This window comes from Salmo salar, chromosome 28 (assembly GCF_965601325.2).
Source record: "Salmo salar chromosome 28, fSalSal1, whole genome shotgun sequence".
Lineage (NCBI taxonomy): Eukaryota > Metazoa > Chordata > Actinopteri > Salmoniformes > Salmonidae > Salmo > Salmo salar.
The window spans coordinates 44,426,588-44,448,940 of NC_138318.1; the positions used below are offsets into that span (position 1 = coordinate 44,426,588).

The window sequence follows — 22,353 nt, forward strand, 5'->3', positions numbered from 1 at the left end:
ACTGTATCACAATTCCAGTGGGTCAGACGTTTACATACACTAAGTTGACTGTGCCTTTAACCTGTTGGGTCTAGGGGGCAGCATTTGCACGTCTGGATAAAAAAAATGTACCCGATTTAATCTGGTTACTAATCCTACCCAGTAACTAGAATATGCATATACTTATTATATATGGATAGAAAACACTCTAAAGTTTCCAAAACTGTTTGAATGGTGTCTGTGAGTATAACAGAACTCATTTGGCAGGCAAAACCCTGAGACATTTTCTGACAGGAAGTGGATACCTGATGTGTTGTATTGACTTTAAAGCTATCCCATTGAAAGACACAGGGGTTTAGGAATATTTTGGCACTTCCTATTGCTTCCACTAGATGTCACCAGCCTTTACAAAGTGTTTTGAGTCTTCTGGAGGGAGATCTGACCGAACAAGAGCCATGGAACGGTGATGTCCCATTAGACACCTGGCGCGCTACTTCATGTTGGGTACCCTCGTTCCAATACGTTATAAAAGGCTATGCATTCGTCCACCTTGAATATTATTCATGTTCTGGTTAAAAAAGGCCCTAATGATTTATGCTATACAACGTTTGACATGTTTGAACGAACGGAAATATATTTTTTCCCCTCGTTCATGACGAGAAGTCCGGCTGGCTTACATCATGTGCTAACGAGACGGAGATTTTTGGACATAAATGATGAGCTTTTTTGAACAAAACTACATTCGTTATGGACCTGTGATACCTGGAAGTGACATCTGATGAAGAGAATCAAAGGTAATGGATTATTTACATAGTATTTTCGATTTTAGATCTCCCCAACATGACGTCTAGTCTGTATCGCAACGCGTATTTTTCTGGGCACAGTGCTCAGATTATTGCAAAGTGTGATTTCCCAGTAAGGTTATTTTTAAATCTGGCAAGTTGATTGCGTTCAAAAGATGTAAATCTATAATTCTTTAAATGACAATATAATATTTTAACAATGTTTTCTAATTTTAATTATTTAATTTCTGACGCTGACTTGACTGCCGGTTATTGGAGGGAAACGATTTCCTCAACATCAATGCCATAGTAAAACGCTGTTTTTGTATATAAATATGAACTTGATAGAACTAAAAATGCATGCATTGTCTAACATAATGTCCTAGGAGTGTCATCTGATGGAGATTGTAAAAGGTTAGTGTATCATTTTAGCTGGTTTTATGGTTTTGGTGACCCTGTCTTTGACTTGACAAAACATTACACACAACTCTTGTAAATGTACTGTCCTAACATACTCTAAATTTATGCTTTCGCCGTAAAACCTTTTTGAAATCGTAAAACGTGGTTAGATTAAGGAGATGTTTATCTTTCAAATGGTGTAACATAGTTGTATTTTTGAAAAATTTGAATTTTGACATTTATTTGGATTCAAATTTGCCGCTCTTGAAATGCACCTGCTGTTGATGGAGTGCACCACAGGTGGCACGCTAGCGTCCCACCTAGCCCCAAGAGGTTAAACAGCTTGGAAAACTCCAGAAAATTATGTCATGGCTTTAGAAGCTTCTGATAGGCTAATTGACATCATTTGAGTCAATTGGAGGTGTACCTGTAGATGTATTTCAAGGCCTACCTTCAAACTCAGTGCCTCTTTGCTTGACATCATGGGAAAATCAAAAGAAATCGCCAAGACCTCAGAAAAAAATTTGTAGACCTCCACAAGTCTGGTTCATCCTTGGAAGCAATTTCCAAACGCCTGAAGGTACCACGTTCATCTGTAGAAACAATAGTATGCAAGTATGAACACAATGGGACCACGCAGCCGTCATACCGCTCAGGAAGGAGACGCATTCAGTTTCCTAGAGATGAACGTACTTTGGTGCGAAAAGTGCAAATCAATCCCAGAATAACAGCAAAGGACCATGTGAAGATGCTGGAGGAAACAGGTACAAAAGTATCTATATCCACAGCAAAACGAGTCCTATATCGACATAACCTGAAAGGCCGCTCAGCAAGGAAGAAGCCACTGCTCCAAAACCGCCATAAAACAGCCAGACTACGGTTTGCAACTGCACATGGGGACAAAGATCATACTTTTTGGAGAAATGTCCTCTGGTCTGATGAAACAAAAATAGAACAGTTTGGCCATAATGACCATCATTAAGTTAGGAGGAAAAAGGGGGAGGCTTGCAAGCCGAAGAACACCATCCCAACCGTGAAGCACGGGGGTGGCAGCATCATGTGGGGGTGCTTTGCTGCAGCAGGGACTGGTGCACTTCATAAAATAGATGGCATCATGAGGCAGGAAAATGATGTGGCTATATTGAAGCAACATCTCAAGACATCAGTCAGGAAGTTAAAGCTTGGTCGCAAATGGGTCTTCCAAATTGACAATAACCCCAAGCATACTTACAAATTGTGGCAAAATGGCTTAAGGACAACAAAGTCAAGGTATTGGAGTGGCCATCACAAAGCCCTGACCTCAATCCTATAGAACATTTGTGGGCTGAACTGAAAAATCGTGTGCAAGCAAGGAGGCCTACAAACCTGACTCAGTTACACCAGCTCTGTCAGGAGGAATGGGCCAAAATTCACCCAACTTATTGTGGTAAGCTTGTGAAAGGCTACCTGAAACATTTGACCCAAGTTAAACAGTTTAAAGGCAATGCTACCAAATACTAATTGAGTGTATGTAAACTTCTGACCCACTGGGAGTGTGATTAAAGAAATAAAAGCTGAAATAAATCATTCTCTCTACTATTATTCTGACATTTCACATTCTTAAAATAAAGTGGTGATCCTAACTGACCTAAGACAGGGAATTTTTACTAGGATTAAATGTTAAGAATTGTGAAAAACTGAGTTTAAATGTATTTGGCTAAGGTGCATGTAAACTTCTGACTTCAACTGTGTGTGTGTGTGTGTGTGTGTGTGTGTGTGTGTGTATATATATATATATATATATATATATATATATATATATAAATAAATAAAACTGAGCTTGTCTGATGCTTTAAGCACACTGTGATTAAATAATTAAGACACACAAATGACCCAGAGGTCAAGAAAAAAACCTGTTCCTGAACTTCCTCCTACCGTTGCTGCTGGCCTTCTCATATTCTGCCATTACGCTCACATTTATTTTATAATAAAGTTGTCGAATTTCACAATCATTGTCATGTGATTAATACAAATTCTATCTAAATAAAAAGTATACAAATCTAAAAGTAACTTCTATTGCCAACTATGTAAAAATAGCCTACATAAAGCCAACAAATAAAAACATTGCATCCTGCAGGTAAAGAAAATAAATCACATTGGCTAAGCATGGCCTGTCTACAAGGAATTTGAAACATCGTATCAACTTTCAACTTGGTCCAGTCCAAAGCTTGCTCTAACAAATTTGCAACATTGTATAAAATATTCTGCACCCTCAGAGTTTCCCATGCCAGTGAGTTCTGAACAGACACAGTTGTAGGCTATTTGCACAAGGGATAAGAAGTAGTCAGGTAGGCCTATTTTATGACGTTTCCACTGGATCAGAACATTACATTTTTTTTTCTTTTCACGCCGGGTGGTTATCCAAAGGGAGAGAGCTGGAAAGATTTTTCAAATAGGCAACATTGAGGAACTATTGCATTCTTAATGGATGTAAAACAGACTTTAGTTGCTTTTTGAGGTGAAGAAAAAAATTGCTTTGAGAAGCTCCACAGCTCATTAGTGGTGGTGAGTTAAGACAAATCAGAAATACTATCAGATCCCCAAACAGGCACATTTATAAGCCTAAATTTGTGCGCAGGCCAGGTGGCCTAGGCCTACTTCTATACATAATCAGATGCGCGTCCTTACTCAACATTGAGAGGAGCGCTCCAAACAAACACACACGATGAATAAATGAACGATTAACGGTAAATGTACTACTGGTGTGCCATCCCCACGGCCTCCGCAATGGATTAGTCCACTGAGACAGGTGTCAATCAAGACATTTGCCATATTCTTTACATATATATTTTTTGTAACTGCTAAAAAAAATTTTTTTTTTTTTTAAGTTGTCAACTAACCAAACAATTGACCAGTGGACTAAATGGGGTCAGCCCTAGTTCACAGAATGAATTTAACACCAAGGAAAGGTTTTATGATGAAATTGGCCCCAACTGTTCACTGTGTCACCTAAATCAGGTAGGCACATTCCTTCATATGATGTGGGAGTGCTCTGCAGTGAAATACTTCTGGGGCAAAGTTAAAAAAAATGTATTTCGAAGTGCATGAATGTAAATATTCAATGCGTTGCATCTACCATGTTAGTTAACGATAATAGCTCCTTGAATCAGACTATTACTAATGGCAGGCAGCACTGACGCAAAAAAATATGTTGGCTCTTAGATGGCAATCACCGCACTCTCTCCCAATATACTATTAGAAGTCATAATATTAGAATTATCGACAGGGAGAATGAATGGGGCTAGTCAAGAAACAATTGAGACCTGGACAAATATACTTGACTCTAAAGAATAATCTCAGCTAGCCCAACACATACAAACAATATATATACACAAACTAAAATATAAAAGCAACACACAACAATTTCTAAGATTTTACTGAGTTACAGTTCATATAAGGAAATCAGTCAATTTAAATAAATAAGTAAATTAGGCCCTAATCTGGGGATTTCACATGACTGGGAACACAGATATACATCTGTTGGTCACAGATAACGTAACAAAAAGGTAGAGACATGGATCAGAAAACCAGTCAGTATCTGGTGTGAACACCTCATGCAGCGCGACATCTCCTTCACATAGAGTTGATCAGGCTGTTGATTGTGGCCTGTGGAATGTTGTCCCACTCCTCTTCCAATGGCTGTGTGAAGTTGCTGGACATTGGCGGGAACTGGAACACGCCGTCGTACACGCCGATCCAGAGCATCCCAAACGTGCTAAATGGGTGACATGTCTGGTGGGTTCCCATTTCCAACAGGACAATGACCCTAAGCACACAGCCAAGACAGAGCAGGAGTGGCTTCGTGACAAGTCTCTAAATGTCCTTGAGAGGCCCAGCCAGAGCCCGGACTTGAACCCGATCAAACATCTCTTGAGAGACCTGAAAATAGCTGTGCAGCGACGCTCCCCATCCAACCTGACAGAGTTTAAGAGGATCTGCAGAGAAGTAACAGGTGTGCCAACCTTGTAGTGTCATACCCAAGAAGACTCAAGGCTGTAATCGCTGCCAATGGTGCTTCAACAAGGTACTGAGCAAAGGGTCTGAATACTTATGTAGATGTGATATGTTTATTTTTAATAAAATTAATTTAAAAAATATTTAATCATTTTTAGAATAAGGCTGTAATGTAACAAAATGTGGAAAAAGTCAAGGGGTTTGAATACTTTCCGAATGCACTGAAAATACATTGAGTGTAAAAAACATTAGGAATAGCTGCTCTTTCCATGACAGACTGACCAGGTGAATCCAGGTAAAAGCTATGATCCCTTATTGATGTCACTTGTTAAATCCACTTCAAATCAGTGTAGATAAAGGGGAGGAGACAGTTTAAAGAAGGATTTTCTAGCCTTGGGACAATTGAGTCATGGATTGTGTGCCATTCAGAGGGTGAATGGGCAAGACTAAATATTTAAGTGCCTTTGAACGAGGTATGTAGGTGCCAGGCGCACTGGTTTGTGTCAAGAACTGCAACATTCACACTCAACACTTTAAAATGTGTGTATCAAGAATGGTCCACCACCCAAAGGACATCCAGCCAAGTTGACAGAACTCTGGGAAGCAATGGAGTGGTGGGTGGGTGGGTAGACAGAGATATTGGGGACTGACAACTAACCCGTGTTGCTCGGCAGGGTGGAAAACATTGTTTCCGGGTGGGGGGAATGGGATAGGGAAAAAGCAAATACTCACTTGAATTTGAATGTCTCCCCGAGTTCTGTGGCATCCCCTGGAGTTATCTCAAATATTCCTGAAAATGGATATTGGTGTCCTCCATAGGCAAACTCTGAAAGGTAAGAACATTGATCAGATAACACAGAGGAAGTCAGAGACACTATAAAAAGATTCATAGCACACAACAGTACTAGTGGAGGTGGAGGGGAAGTTCACAGGGCTGTGGGGTGGTGTTGCTGTGTTTGAGGTCAGTGTTGCTGAGCTGTAATCATAGCAGCGGGAAGAAGAGGTTGCCTTACCTCTGCCGTAGATCTCCATCCCTGAGTGAAAGACTCCAATTCCTAGATTGGAGGTGAACTCGTTGATCCAGTACTGAAACAGGAACACCACTGGTCATTATTACTGCTGCCAGACAAAGGACCACATCACAGACACAGGGGAACAGAGAAGTCACAGCATAAAGGGTGAGGGGTCTATAAACATTTGTATACATGCTTTGCAATGAGTAATATACAGTGAATTCGGAAACTATTCACACCCCTTCTCTTCTTCCACTGTTACTTTACAGCCTTATTCTAAAATTGTTTTTGTTTTTTAAATGTCCTCAATCTACACACAATATCTCATAATGACAAAGCGAAAACAAGTTGTTAGAAATTTTTGCAGCTGTATTAAAATATAATACCTTATTTACATAATATTCAGACCCTTTGCTATGATACTCGAAATTGAGCTCTGGTGCATCCTGTTTCCATTGATCATCCTTGAGATGTTTCTACTCATTGGAGTCCACCTGTGGTAAATTCAATGAATTGGACATGATTTGGAAAGGCACACACACGTCTTTATAAGGTCCCACAGTTGACAGTGCATGTCAGAGCAAAAACCAAGCCATGAAGTCAAATGAATTGTCCAGAGACCACAGAGACAAGATTGTGTCGAGGCACAGATCTGGGGAAGGGTACCAAAACATGTCTGCAGCATTGAAGGTCCCCAAGAACACAGTGGCCTCCATCATTCTTAAATGGAAGAAGTTTGGAACCACCAATACTCTTTCTAGAGCTGGCCACCCAGCCAAACTGAGCAATCGGGGGAGAAGGGCCTTGGTCAGGGAGGTGACCAAGAACCTGATGGTCACTCTGACAGAGCAACAGCGTTCCTCTGTGGAGATGGGAGAACCTTCCAGAAGGACAACCATCTCTGCAGCACTCCACCAATCAGGCCTTTATGGTAAAGTGGCCAGATGGAAGCCACTCCTCAGTAAAGGGCACATGACAGCCCGCTTGGAGTTGGCCAAAAGGCACCTTAAGGATTCAGAACATGAGAAACAAGATTCTCTGGTCTGATGAAACCAGGACTGAACTCTTTGAATGCCAAGCGTCACATCTGGAGGAAACCTGGCACCATCGCTATGGTGAAGCATGGTGGTGGCAGCATCATGCCGTGGGGATGTTTTTCAGTGGCAGGGACTGGGAGACTAGTCAGGATCAAGGGAAAGACGAACAGAGCAGAGTACAGAGAGATCCTTGATGAAAACTTGCTCTACAGTGCTCAGACTGGGGTGAAGGTTCACCTTCCAACAGGACAATGACCCTCCGCACACAGCCAAGAGAATGCAAGAGTGGCTTTGGGACAAGTCTCTGAATGTCCTTGAGTGGCCGAGCCAGGGCCTGGACTTGAACCCAATCGAACATCTCTTGAGACCTGAAAATAGCTGTACAGCGACGCTCCCCATCCAACCTGACAGACCTTGAGAGACTCTGCAGAGAAGAATGGGAGAAACTCCCGAAATACAGGTGTGCAAAGCTTGTAGCGTCATACCCAAGAAGCCTTGAGGCTGTAATCGCTGCCAAAAGGTGCTTCAACAAAGTACTGAGTTAAGGTCTGAATAGTTACAGTAGGTATTGATGAAGGAAAAAAATGATTTAATCAATTTTAGAATAAGTAAGGTAACAAAATGTAGTAATGCGCAGAACACAACAGGTGTAGACCTTACAATGAAATGCTTACTTACGAGCCCCTAACCAACAATGCAGTTTAAAAAAAATACAGATAAGAATAACAGAAAAGCAACAAGTAATTAAAGAGCAGCAGTAAAATAACAATAGTGAGACTATATACAGGGGGGGTACCGATACAGAGTCAATGTGCGGGGGCACCGGTTAGTTGAGGCAGTATGTACATGTAGGTAGAGTTATTAAAGTAACTATGCATAGATGACAACAGAGAGAAGCAGTGGTGTAAAGATTGGGAGGGGGGCAATGCAAATAGTCTGGGTAGCCATTTGACAAGATGTTCAGGAGTCTTATGGCTTGGGGGTAGAAGCTGTTTAGAAGCCTCTTGGACCTAGACTTGGTGCTCCGGTACCGCTTGCCGTACGGTAGCAGAGAGAACAGTCTGACTAGGGTGGCTGGAGTCTGACAATTTTTAGGGCCTTCCTCTGACACCACCTGGTATAGAGGTCCTGGATGGCAGGAAGCTTGGCCCCAGTGATGTACTGGGCCATACGCACTACCCTCTGTAGTGCCTTGCGGTCGGAGGCCTATCAGTTGCCATACTAGGCAGTGATGCAACCAGTCATGATGCTCTTGACGGTGCAGCTGTAGAACCTTTTGAGGATCTGAGGACCCATGCCAAATCTTTTCAGTGTCCTGAGGGGAAATAGGTTTTGTTGTGTCCTCTTCACGACTGTCTTGGTGTGCTTGGACCATGTTAGTTTGTTGGTGATGTTTGTTGGTGATGTGCTCCTACCTATCTTTCCGATTTGGTCCTGCCGTACATACCTACACGTACGCTACGGTCACAAGACGCAGGCCTCCTAATTGTCCCTAGAATTTCTAAGCAAACGGCTGGAGGTAGGGCTTTCTCCTATAGAGCTCCATTTTTATGCAATGGTCTGCCTACCCATGTGAGAGACGCAAACTCAGTCTCAACCTTTAAGTCTTTACTGAAGACTTATCTCTTCAGTAGGTCCTATGATTAAGTATAGTCTGGCCCAGGAGTGTGAAGGTGAACGGAAAGGCTGGAGCAACGAACCGCCCTTGCTGTCTCTGCCTTGCCGGTTCCCCTCTCTCCACTGGGATTCTCTGCCTCTAACCCTATTACAGGGGCTGAGTCACTGGCGTACTGGTGTTCTTCCATGCCGTCCATGGGAGGGGTGCGTCACTTGAGTGGGCTGAGTCACTGACGTGGTCTTCCTGTCTGGGTTGGCGCCCCCCCTTGGGTTGTGCCGTGGCGGAGATCTTTGTGGGCTATACTCGGCCTTGTCTTAGGACGGTAAGTTGATGGTTGGAGACATCCCTCTAGTGGTGTGGGGGCTGTGCTTTGGCAAAGTGGGTGGGGTTATATCCTGCCTGTTTGGCCCTGTCCGGGGGTTTCATCGGATGGGGCCACAGTGTCTCCTGATCCCTCCTGTCTCAGCCTCCAGTATTTATGCTGCAGTAGTTTATGTGTCGGGGGGCTAGGGTCAGTCTGTTACATCTGGAGTATTTCTCTTGTCTTATCCGGTGTCCAGTGTGAATTTAAATATGCTCTCTCTAATTCTCTCTTTCTCTCGGAGGACCTGAGCCCTAGGACCATGCCTCAGGACTACCTGGCATGATGACTCCTTGCTGTCCCCAGTCCACCTGGCCGTGCTGCTGCTCCAGTTTCAACTGTTCTGCCTGCGGCTATGGAACCCTGACCTGTTCACCGGACGTGCTTGTTGCACCCTCGACAACTACGATTATTATTATTTGACCATGCTGGTCATTTCTGAACATTTTAACATCTTGACCATGTTCTGTTATAATATCCACCCAGCGCAGCCAGAAGAGGACTGGCCACCCCTCATAGCCTGGTTCCTCTTTAGGTTTCTTCCTAGGTTTTTGGCCTTTCCAGGGAGTTTTTCCTAGGGAGTTTTTCCTAGCCACCGTGCTTCTTTCACATGCATTGCTTGCTGTTTGGGGTTTTAGGTTGGGTTTCTGTACAGCACTTTGAGATATCAGCTGATGTACGAAGGGCTATATAAATACATTTGATTTGATTTGATGTGGACACCAAAAACTTGAAGCTCTCAACTAGCTCCACTGCAGCCCCATCGATGAGAATGGGTGCGTGCTCGGTCCTCCTTTTCCTGTAGTCCACAATCATCTCCTTTGCCTTGATCACGTTGAGGGAGAGCTTGTTGTCCTGGCACCACACTGCCAGGTCTCATCGTTGTCGGTGATCAGGCCTACCACTGTCGTGTCATCGGCAAATGTAATGTTGTTGTTGGAGTCATGCCTGGCCGTGCAGTCATGAGTGGACAGGGAGTACAGGAGGGAACTGAGCACGCATCCCTGAGGGGCCCCTGTGTTGAGGATCAGCGCAGCAGATGTGCTGTTACCTACCCTTACCACCTGGGGGCGGCCCGTCAGGAAGTCCAGGATCCAGTTGCAGAGGGAGGTGTTTAGTCCCAGCGTCCTTAGCTTATTGATTAGCTGAGGGCAGTATGGTGTTGAACACTGAGCTGTAGTCAATGAATAGCATTCTCACATAGGTTGTTCATTTTGTCCAGGTGGGAAAGGGCAGTGTGGAGTGCAATAGAGATTGCATCGTCTGTGGATCTGTTGGGGTGCTATGCAAATTGGAGTGGGTCTAGGGTTTCTGGGATAATGGTGTTGATGTGAGCCATGACCAGCCTTTCAAAGCACTTCATGGCTACAGACGTGAGTGCTACGGGTCGGTAGTCATTTAGGCAGGTTACCATAGTGTTCTTGGGCACAGGCACTATGGTGGTCTGCTTAAAACATGTTGGTATTACAGACTCGGACAGGGAGAGGTTGAAAATGTCAGTGAAGACACTTGCCAGTTGGTCAGCGCATGCTCGCAGTTGATGAAGCCATTGACTGATGTGGTGTACTCCTCAATGCCATCGGAGGAATCCCGGAGCAAATTCCAGTCTGTGCTAGCAAAACAGTCCTGTAGCTTAGCATCTGCTTCATCTGACCACTTTTTTTATTGATCTAGGTCATTGGTGCTTCCTGTTTTAATTTTTGCTTGTAAGCAGTTATCAGGAGGATAGTACTCTGGTTAGCTTTACCAAATAGAGGGCGAGGGAGAGCTTTGTATGCATCTCTGTGTGTGGATTATAGGTAGTCCAGAGTTTTTTTCCCTCTGGTTGCACATTTAACATACTAATAGAAATTTGGTAAAACGGATTTAAGTTTCCCTGCATTAAAGTCCCCGGCTACTAGGGGTGTCACCTCTGGGTGAGCATTTTCTTGTTTGCTTAATGCGGAATACAGCTCATTCAATGCTGTCTTAGTGCCAGCCTCTGACTGTGGTGGTTTGTAAACAGCTACGAAGAATACAGATGAAAACTCTCTACAGTTTATCATGAGATACTCTACCTCAGGCGAACAATAGCTCAAGACTTCCTTAGATATTGTGCACCAGTTGTTATTTACAAAAATACATAGTCCGACGCCCCTTGTCATATCAGACGGCGCTGTTCTATCCTGCCGGTACATCGTATAACCAGCCAGTTCTGTGTTGATATCGTTCAGCCACGACTCCGTGAAGCATAAGATGTTACAGTTTTTAATGTCCCGTTGGTAGTTTAATCTTCCGCGTAACTCGTCGATTTTATTCTCCAAGGATTGCACGTTTGTTAGTAGAATGGAGGGAAGTGGGAGTTTATTCGATCGCCTACGAATTCTCAGAAGGCAGCCTGCCCTTTGGCCCCTCTTTCTCCGCCCCCTGTTCCCGAGGAAGCAGTATATTCTTCGTGTTGGGCTCATCAGAGTCGTGAAAGGAAAAAGGATTCTGCTAGTGATAGGACCTACTCCATGCAGTAGTGATGCATTTATACATTTGATAATGACAGGTTGATAGGACCTACTCCATGCAGTATTGATGCATTTATACATTTGATAATGACAGGTCGATAGGCCCTGCTCCATGCAGTAGTGATGCATTTATACATTTGATAATGACAGGTTGATAGGCCCTGCTCCATGCAGTAGTGATGCATTTATACATTTGATAATGACAGGTCGATAGGCCCTGCTCCATGCAGTAGTGATGCATGTACAGTGCCTTCATAAATGATTCACACCCCTTTACTTTTTCCACATTTTGTTGTGTTACATACAGCCGGAATAATCATTATTAAAATGGAGACTTTGTGTCACTGATCTACACACATTATGCCATAATGTGAAAGAGGAATTTTGTTAGAGATTTTTATGAATGAAAAATGTAAAGCTGAAATGTCAAGTCAATTATGCTGAACACAACATCCAACAAGAGTTTACTGAGTTACAGTTCATAGAAGGAAATCAGTCAATTGAAATACATTTATTAAAACCTAATCTATGGATTTCACATGACTGGGAATACAGATGCATTTCATGGTCACATGCAACTTTAGAAGAAGGTAGGGGCGTGAATCAAAAAACCAAATCAGTATCTTGTGTGACCACCATTTGCCTCATGCAGCGCGACATGTCCTTTGCATAGAGTTGATTGTGGCCTGTGGAATGTTGTCCCACTCCTCTTCAATGGCTGTGCGAAGTTGCAGGATATTGGCGGGAACTGGAGCACGCTGTTGTAAATGTCGACCCAGAGCATCCCAAACATGCTCAAATGGGTGACATGTCTTGTGAGTATGCAGTGGAAGAACTGGGACATTTTCAGCTTCCAGGAATTGTGTACAGATCCTTGCGACATTGGTCCATGCGTTATCATGCTGAAACATGAAGTGATGGCAGCGGATGAATGGCACGACAATGGGCCTCAGGATCTCGTCAAGTTCTCTGTGCATTCAAATTTCCATTGATAAAATGCAATTGTGTTCGTTGTCCATAGCATATGCCTACCCATACCATAACCCCACCATGGGGCACTCTGTTTTGTTCACAACGTTGATATCATCACCCACCCACACAATTCCATACACACTGTCTGCCATATGCCCGGTACAGTTGAAACCAGGATTCATCCGTGAAGAGCACACTTCTCCAGCGTGCCAGTGGCCATCGAAGGTGAGCATTTGCCCACTGAAGTCGGATACGACACCAAACTGCAGTCAGGTCAAGACCCTGGTGAGGAAGATGAGCAGGCATATGAGCTTTCCCTAGACGATTTCTGACAGTTTGTGCAGAAATTCTTCGGTTGTGCAATCCCAGTTTCATCAGCTGTCCGGGTGGCTGGTATCAGACAATCTTGCAGGTGAAGAAGTCGGATGTTGAGGTCCTGGCTATCATAGTTAGATGTAGTTGTGAGGCCAGTTGGACGTACTGCCAAATTCTCTAAAATGACGTTGGATGTGGCTGTTGGTAGAGAAACTTTATGTCCTGAATACAAAGCGTTATGTTTGGGGCAAATCCAACAACACGCCACTGAGTACCACTCTTCATATTTCAAGCATGGTGGTGGCTGCATCATGTTATGGGTATGCTTGTCATCGGCAAGTACTAGGTAGTTCTTTAGGATAAAACGAAACGGAATACAGCTATAAGCACAAGCAAAATCCTAGAGGAAAACCTGGTTCAGTTTGCTTTCCAACAGACACTGGGAGATGAATTCACCTTTCAGCAGGACAATAACCCAAAACACAAGGTCAAATCTACACTGTTGCTTACCAAGACGACATTAACTGTTCCTGAGTGACCTAGATACAGTTTTGACAACAAAAAAATATATGTACAAAGTATTAATATAAATAAAATAAATAAAATTAACTCAGGGGTGTGAAAAACGTGTTTTCACATTATGGGTTATTGGGTGTAGATGGGTGAGAAATATATTTGATCCATTTTTAATTCAGGCTGTAAAAACTAAATGTGGAACAAGTCAAGGGCTATGAATACTTTCTGAAGGCATTGGATACATTTGATGACAGGTTGATAGGCCCTGCTCCATGCAGTAGTGATGCATGTATACATTTGATAATGACAGGTTGATAGGCCCTGCTCCATGCAGTAGTGATGCATGTATACATTTGATAATGACAGGTTGATAGACCCTGCTCCATGCAGTAGTGATGCATGTATACATTTGATAATGACAGGTTGATAGGCCCACACAAGACAGTACCCTAACCCACACAAGACAGTACCCTCACCCAAACTAGTACCAAAGCTGCAGAGAAACTAGAAGACTTGACAGTGCAGGTCTGCCATGACGTGTGATATCCTAAAACAGCCTGGCTGCAGCCAGCAGTGGTGGTGGTGAGCTTGACAGAGAGGAAACCTTTTAAAGTCAATCAGACACAAAAGGTGTTGGTAATTAAGTCTAGCCAAGCTCATAAATTGCAGCTATATTCAAATGCTGCCAGGCTTTGAATTGGCATCTGGTACAGCTGTGTTCAGCTGCCTCCTAACCTGAGATGGTTCTTTAATCAAACAGGTCCAGATGCTCAGTGGGGTCACATCAGCCAGGTCCCCAGTGCTACTACTGCTCAGGTTTGATGGAGAGAGCCATCAGTGAGAGAGCTGGCGTGTCATTATCTAAGGAGGAGGTCTGAAGGCTCTGTGCTACTGAATGAAACACCACTTTACTAGGCCACACGGGGCTCTGCTGCGCCAGCAGCACGTTGAGTGAGATGGAGCATGTTAATGATCGTTAACCCTAACGGTGACATGCCCTAGGAGTGCTGAGAGAGAACTGGTGGAGAAGCAGAAGATGGATGTTACCTCCCTCGTTGTTTGTTTTGAATAGGACATTTCTGGCCTATTTATAGTGTAATATAAGACTTTATGTTACAGTAGTCTTAACTGGTTCTCATGTTCTCAATCCACTTATTCTAAAAGGAAAAACCAAACAGACATAAATCATTGCCCAACAGTATAGAGTCAGCGCATAAAAAAGTAATTAGAAAGGTTTTCTATCTGGTGGATGCCCCAGTCCTACACAGTCAGTCCACATATCTGACTGGGATTGTGTATGGGTTGGGGAAATGTCAGCTATGAAAGCTTATAATCGCTTCATAGACGACTGGCCACGAACCATAATTGGAAAACCAAAGTGCCAGTGACCTCTTATCCCCTTGTAACCATGGAAACCAATTAGACTTCAGCCAAGTCGTGCGTAAGTGCATACCGCCCCCGACCCTTCTCTCCCCTACCCAGAAGTCCAGAAGCCTGCTCAGTGCTTATGTCTGCTAATGCTGCGGGACATATATTAAGTGACAAACTATCCCTGATTAAAACTTCCTGTGGGTGATGTGGACAGTAAACTGATCAAACATTTTAGGACACCCTCTCATTCAAGGTTTTTTTTTTTTTTACTATTTTCTATATTGTAGAATACTAGTGAAGACATCAAAACTATGAAACACATATGGAATCATGAAGTTACACAAAAAAAAAAAAGTGTTAAACAAATCAAAATATATTTTATATTCTTCAAATAGCCGTCCTTTGCCTTGACAGCTCTGCACACTCTTGGCATTCTCTCAACCAGCTTCACCTGGAATGCTTTTTCAACAGTCTTGAAGGAGTTCCCACATGTGCTGAGCACCTTTTGGCTGCTTTTCCTTCACTCTGTGGTCCAACTCATCCCAAACCATCTAAATTTGGTTGAGGTCGGGGATTGTGGAGGCCAGGTCAGCTGATGCAGCACTCCATCACTCTCCTTCTTGGTCAAATAGCCCTTACACAGCCTGGAAGTGTGTTGGGTCATTGTCCTGTTAAAAAACAAATGACAGTCTCACTAAGCCCAAGCCAGATGGGATGGCGTATAGCTGCAGAATGCTGTGGTAGCCATGCTGGTTAAGTGTGCCATGAATTCTAAATAAATCACAGACAGGGTCACCAGCAAAGCTACCCCACACCATAACACCTCCTCCTCCATGCTTTACGGTGGGAAATACACAGGCGGAGATCATCCGTTCACCCACACCACGTCTCACAAAGACACGGTGATTGGAACCAAAAATCTCAAATTTGGACTCCTAACCAATTTCTGAGGCTGGTAACTCCAATGAATGTATCCTCTGGGTCTTCCATTCCTGTGGCGGTCCTCATGAGAGCAAGTAGCGCTTGATGGTTTTTGCGACTGCAATTGAAGAAACTTTTTGAAAGTTCTTGAAATGTTCTGTATTGACTGTCCATGTCTTAAATTAATGATGGACTGTCATTTCTCTTTGCTTATTTGAGCTGTTATTGCCATAATATGTACTTGGTATTTTACCAAATAGGGCTATCATCTGTATACCACCCCTACCTTGTCACAACACAACTGATTGGGTCAAATGCATTAAGAAGGAGAGAAACTTTTAAAAAGGCACACCTGCATTCCAGGTGACTACCTCATGAAGCTGGTTGAGAAAATGGCAAGAGTGTGCAAAGCTGTCATCAAGGCAAAGGGTGAGTATTTGAATATATATATATATATTTTAACACTGTTTTTGGATACTACATGATTCCATATGTGTTATTTCAGTTTTGATGTCTTCACTATTATTCTACAACGTAGAAAATAGTAAAAATAAAAACCCTTGAATGAGTAGGTGTTCTAAAACCTTTGACCGGTAGTGTACTTGTACAATCTGGTGGTGCACACCCCGGCAGATTAAGTACAGACAGACCGTTATATATTGTTGGTAGGCCCCTGTCTGTGTCATTACAGTGGGTTCAGTCTGTCACTTTCAGGTCCAAGGTTTTATTCACCATCAAGTCATTAAAGGTGATGTTCGTTTGTCTACTCCACAGAAAACCTGTAGACCACCGGAATCTGTATCAAACGCAGCTAGGCCCGAGGGAGACGTCTGTATCAAACGCTGCCAGGCTGAGGGAGACGTCTGTATCAAACTCAGCCAGGCTGAGGGAGCTGATCCAGCTCAGATCTGTGACAGACACGCAAGATTCCCTACTACAGATAAAGCAGACATTTGTATTTAAACATGTTTTAACCTTTATTTAACTAGGCAAGTCAGTTAAGAACAAATTCTTATTTTCATTGACGGTCTAGGAACAGTGGGTTAACTGCCTTGTTCAGGGCAGAATGACAGAATTGTATCTTGTCAGCTCGGGGATTTGAACTCGCAACCTTTCGGTTACTAGCCCTCTAACCACTAGGCTACCCTGCCGCCCCATACTGTAGGCCTAAATCTGCTAGTGAGGCAAAAGAGAGAACGCATCACTATTTAATTGTGAAATAGCAAGGAACCAGTGATATAATATATTTTTTATAATTGCCTAGCTAACAGACTATGGTGATCAATCTACTTGTGGCTTTAGGACTGAACACAGAGTAACATACATGTGAAAAGGGAGTGATAAAGGTAGACTCAGCAATATGACGTAAAAAAAATGTATTTCACCTTTATTAAACCAGGTAGGCTAGTTGAGAACAAGTTCTCATTTACAACTGGGACCTGGCCAAGATAAAGCAAAGCAGTTCGACACATACAACAACACAGAGTTACACATGGAATAAACAAACATGCAGTCAATAATACAGTAGAAAAAGTCTATATGAAGTGTGTGCAAATGAGGTAAGATAAGGGAGGTAAGGTAATAAATAGGCCATAGTGGCGAGGTAATTACGATATAGCAATTAAACACTGGAGTGATAGATGTGCAGAAGATGAATGTGCAAGTAGAGATACTGGGGTGCAAAGGAGCAAGATAAATAAATAAATAAATACAGAATGGGGATGCGGTAGTTGGGTGGGCTATTTACAGATGGGCTATGTACAGATGCAATGATCTGTGAGCTGCTCTGACAGCTGGTGCTTGAAGTTAGTGAGGGAGACATGAGTCTCCAGCAGATGCAGTAAGTAAACAGTAAACATTTCCACAACAACTAAGAGCGTTGAAGTGCGAGGCTCTACTTCGATGCTGTTTTGGTCCCGTGGCTTCCACGCTGTAAGAATGTGAAGCGAGCCCGTGCACATGCGCAGATACTGTGTGTGACTGTGCGTGGAAGTCTTGCATCTCACTCATCTCAATATTACATTACATTACATTTAAGTCATTTAGCAGACGCTCTTATCCAGAGCAACATACAAATTGGTGCATTCACCTTATGATATCCAGTGGAACAACCACTTTACAATAGTGCATCTAAATCTTTTAAGGGGGGGGGGTTAGAAGGATTACTTTATCCTATCCTAGGTATTCCTTAAAGAGGTGGGGTTTCAGGTGTCTCCGGAAGGTGGTGATTGACTCCGCTGTCCTGGCGTCGTGAGGGAGCTTGTTCCACCATTGGGGTGCCAGAGCAGCGAACAGTTTTGACTTGCCTGAGCGGGAACTGTGCTTCCTCAGAGGTAGGGGGGCCAGCAGGCCAGAGGTGGATGAACGCAGTGCCCTTGTTTGGGTGTAGGGCCTGATCAGAGCCTGAAGGTATGGAGGTGCCGTTCCCTTCACAGCTCCGTAGGCAATCACCATGGTCTTGTAGCGGATGCGAGCTTCAACTGGAAGCCAGTGGAGAGAGCGGAGGAGTATAATTTGATACTTTGTAATATCAAAGTCATTTCGCTGAGTCAACCTTTAAAACATACTTTACATCAAGTACTGAGGAACAAAGCATGGTGAGGCTAGCAGTGAGCGGTAGTCTATTAGTTTGGCTCTGTTCCCAACCACCTACTGGGTTGTGCTCAGTAGGGCACACCAAAGCAAAAATCTGTGTTCTTATTGGACAAGTTCAGGTTCCAGTAGCTCCCTGTTTCAAAACGTTTTCTCCCTCCAGATCACAACCCTAGTCTCTGTGTGGCTGGCTCCTCTGCTGTGGCGTGCTGGCTGTGCTGTAGTGGTGTGTCATTGCTGACTACCTCAATGCCTCTGACCCAGTCTACTCTACTCCCACCACATGCTCTGCTGCTCGTGCAGCCCGCCCAAGGCCCCCGGAGGCCTCCACAGACCTCATTTCCTTTTGTCTGCTCTGAGCAACAAGCACATAGTGTGTGTGAAGAGAGAGAGAGAGATCCCCCCCCCAAAGAAAGGGAGTTTTAGCTGTATGATATTGTTTTTCCTGAAGCGAGCTCAGAGTTAGCCAAGTTAATAGGCTAATAAAAAGTTAAATAGCACCCCAAAAGACAATTTCCCAAAGCAGCAGTTAGGGCCAGTCTCTCTCTTCCAATTAGATACAGCAGCCTGATCTGTGTCAATGAAGACAGGGAATCCTCAATCTAAACTCAGCAAAAAAAGAAGCATGCCTTTTTCAGGACCCTGTCTTTCACAGATAATTCATAAAAATTCAAATAACTTCACCGATCTTCATTGTAAAGGATTTAAACACTGTTTCCCATGCTTGTTCAACAATTAATAAACATGCACCTGTGGAACGGTCGTTAAGACACTAACAGCTTACAGACGGTAGGCAATTAAGGTCACAGTTATGAAAACTTAGGACACTAAAGAGGCCTTTCTACTGACACTGAAAAACACCAAAAGAAAGATGCCCAGTGTCCCTGCTCATCTGCGTGAACGTGCCTTAGGCATGCTGCAAGGAGGCATGAGGACTGCAGATGTGGCCAGGGCAATAAATTGCAATGTGCGTACTGTGAGACGCCTAAGACAGTGCTACAGGGAGACAGGACGGACAACTGATCGTTCTCACAGTGTCAGACCACGTGTAACAACACCTGCACAGGATCGGTACATTCAAACCTCACACCTGCGGGACAGGTACAGGATGGCAACAACAACTGCCCAAGTTACATCAGGAAGGCACAATCCCTCCATCAGTGCTTAGACTGTCCACAATAGGCTGAGAGTGTCTGCACTAAGGGCTTATAGGCTTGTTGTAAGGCAGGTCCTCACCAGACATCACCGGCAACAACGTCGCCTATGGGCACAAACCCACCGTCGTTGGACCAGACAGAACTGGCAAAAAGTGCTCTTCACTGACGAGTCGCGGTTTTGTCTCACCAGGGGTGATGGTCGGATTCGCGTTTATCGTCGAAGGAATGAGCGTTACACTGAGGCCTGTACTCTGGAGCGGGATTGATTTGGAGGTGGAGGGTCCGTCATGGTCTGGGGTGGTGTGTCACAGGATCATCGGACTGAGCTTGTTGTCATTGCAGGCAATCTCAACGCTGTGCATTACAAGGAAGACATCCTCCTCCCTCATGTGGTACCCTTCCTGCAAGCTCATCCTGACATGACCCTCCAGCATGACAATGCCACCAGCCATACTGCTCGTTCTGTGCGTGATTTCCTGCAAGACAGGAATGTCAGTGTTCTGCTTTGGCCAGCGAAGAGCCCGGATCTCAATCACATTGAGCACGTCTGGGACCTGTTGGATCGGAGGGTGAGGGCTAGGGCCATTCCCCCCAGAAATGTCCGGGAACTTGCAGGTGCCTTGGTGGAAGAGTGGGGTAACATCTCACAGCAAGATGTGGCAAATCTGGTGCAGTCCATGATGAGGAGATGCTGCAGTACTTAATGCAGCTGGTGGCCACACCAGATACTGACTGTTACTTTTTGACCCCCCCTTTGTTCAGGGACACATTATTCCATTTCTGTTAGTCACATGTCTGTGGAACTTGTTCAGTTTATGTCTCAGTTGTTGAATTTTGTTATGTTCATACAAATATTTACACATGTTAAGTTTGCTGAAAATAAATGCAGTTGACAGTGAGAGGACGTTTCTTTTTTTGCTGAGTTTACATGAACAGACAGACCAACAATATCATCACCATATTAAATGATTCCCAATGGTACATTCCTGTTTGTAGCACAGGATATTCAAATCTATTAGACTACCCAGGGTCTCCTGTTTTAATGTACCAAGTTTACTGCAGTGACGACTGCAGACGGAGGGAGAAAAAAGGCTATTTTAAAGAAAAGATACCATTTTAGAGGGTGTTCTCTCCTACTTACACATATTTTCGCCCCATTCCCTCATGAGCACTTGAAAAGCAACATTGCGATGCACTGATGACCAAATGCGCAAACAGAGGCACTCATGAAACTAACCAGCAGTGAGCTATTATACTATGCTATGTTTTCATACATACGTTTACATTGCAAAACCCTCAAGATTTGGTTCAACTTGAGAACAACAATATTTCTGTTATGCTTGACATCATTTGTTATGTAAATTGAGTACAGGCTCATTTGAAGTGCTAGTATTATTGCTGATCTGCAATCTTCATTGTAAATTATCTCTGTGACATTAGCACAAAGGGTAACATCAGATTATTCTATCTCCTAATTTCCACCGTTGCTGAAGTAGACAGACATGAGTAGTGATACCGGATGCAGGTCGACTCAGTCACTGCCTGGTAGGGATTAATATTTTCCCGAAAATGTACTAAATTTCAATACGGGGAATAATTCATATTTATCCTGAGTCCCAGAAAACATGCCCATAGGGGGCACAGGGACACGTACCCCCTCAGATTAAAAAATATATAATTTTTTTGTTACATTTTTTTTTCAAGAAACAAATATACTTCTCTGCTATCTGGGTAAAAGATTGAAGATGTCTTATTCAGTACATTTATTAATTGTCTGCTTTTCTAAAGTCTACCAACCTTGCCAGCAGGCATGCAGGTAAGATAGTTAGACAAGCTTCATTGATGGTCTGAAATAGCTTCTTGGTAGATATTGGGAGAGATTTTGGGAAAGATTTTGGGAACCTATCTGGGATAGCTAAAGCCAACTTCATAAACTTGCTAGGTGGCTAGTAGTATTACAGAGAAACGACAAAAAAGAACCACCAGTTAGGAGGATAGAGACAGCTCAAGAGATATGCTTAGATATGCAGTAAAATAAACATTTGAGACAGAATTAAGCATAATGATTATGGCTCTAGATTGCAGGGAAAAGGTGTTTCAGGTGTTTGAAAAATGCCAAATTTTCGATTTTACAGATGGGCCTAGCCCCACTCTGGATCATCCCCAAACCATCATCACTTACTTTGTGCCCCCTAAGATTTTGGGGTGCATCACGCCCCTGCCGGGAAATACCGAAACAATTGGAAGTTCACTATGCCAGGGTTCTCCCCAAATAAGGGGGGCACTGCACCACCTTGTTGGCTGTGGCACCATGTAAAGATTTCATAGCAATTAATATGATATTTAGTAAAGATAGTTACTCTGTGATCGCCATTGACATTGTTGTGAATTGCGAAACAGGCCGATCATAAATTCAGAGCAATATCATGTTTCTCAATTAATTCAGCACATTTCAGCAGTACGCCATCTCGACACCGAGCGCGCTCAGGACGCACCCCGTGTAAAGCGTTGTCGAATCATAAAAACAAACAAAAGTCAAATTGACCAAAGTTGCTAAGCTTGTTAGACCTGCTAACCCCCAACGAATGACAGAATATCTCCTATATTTGGCAAAATGTTGTTGATTACACAAATAGCAGATCAGCAAATGAATAACAGGGAGATGAAGAGTGGAAATATCTTAACGGGGACCAACTCCGTAAAAAATAAAATCCATATCTACTCTCATATCATTTTTTAGTATGAGGTGGTCTCATTAGGAATTTTCATGCGAGACGGGATTCAGGATTTTGCGTTTCAGTGGTATTGGGACTGGATAGGAAAATAGCCTAG

General features: G+C 43.4%; 1 protein-coding gene across 2 annotated transcripts in view; it reads right to left on the reverse strand.

Annotated features, from left to right (window-relative positions):
• LOC106610824 (deubiquitinase DESI2) overlaps positions 1-22,353 on the reverse strand; it is a 48,545-nt gene that overhangs the window by 14,258 nt on the left and 11,934 nt on the right. For both annotated transcript variants that reach the window (XM_014210445.3, XM_014210439.3), the window contains exons 2-3: positions 6,167-6,239; positions 5,886-5,979 (exon numbers count right to left, since the gene is read on the reverse strand). In XM_014210445.3, coding sequence (XP_014065920.1) covers positions 5,886-5,979; positions 6,167-6,185 — 113 coding nt within the window. In that variant the 5' untranslated portion in view covers positions 6,186-6,239. The remainder of the gene's footprint in view (positions 1-5,885; positions 5,980-6,166; positions 6,240-22,353) is intronic.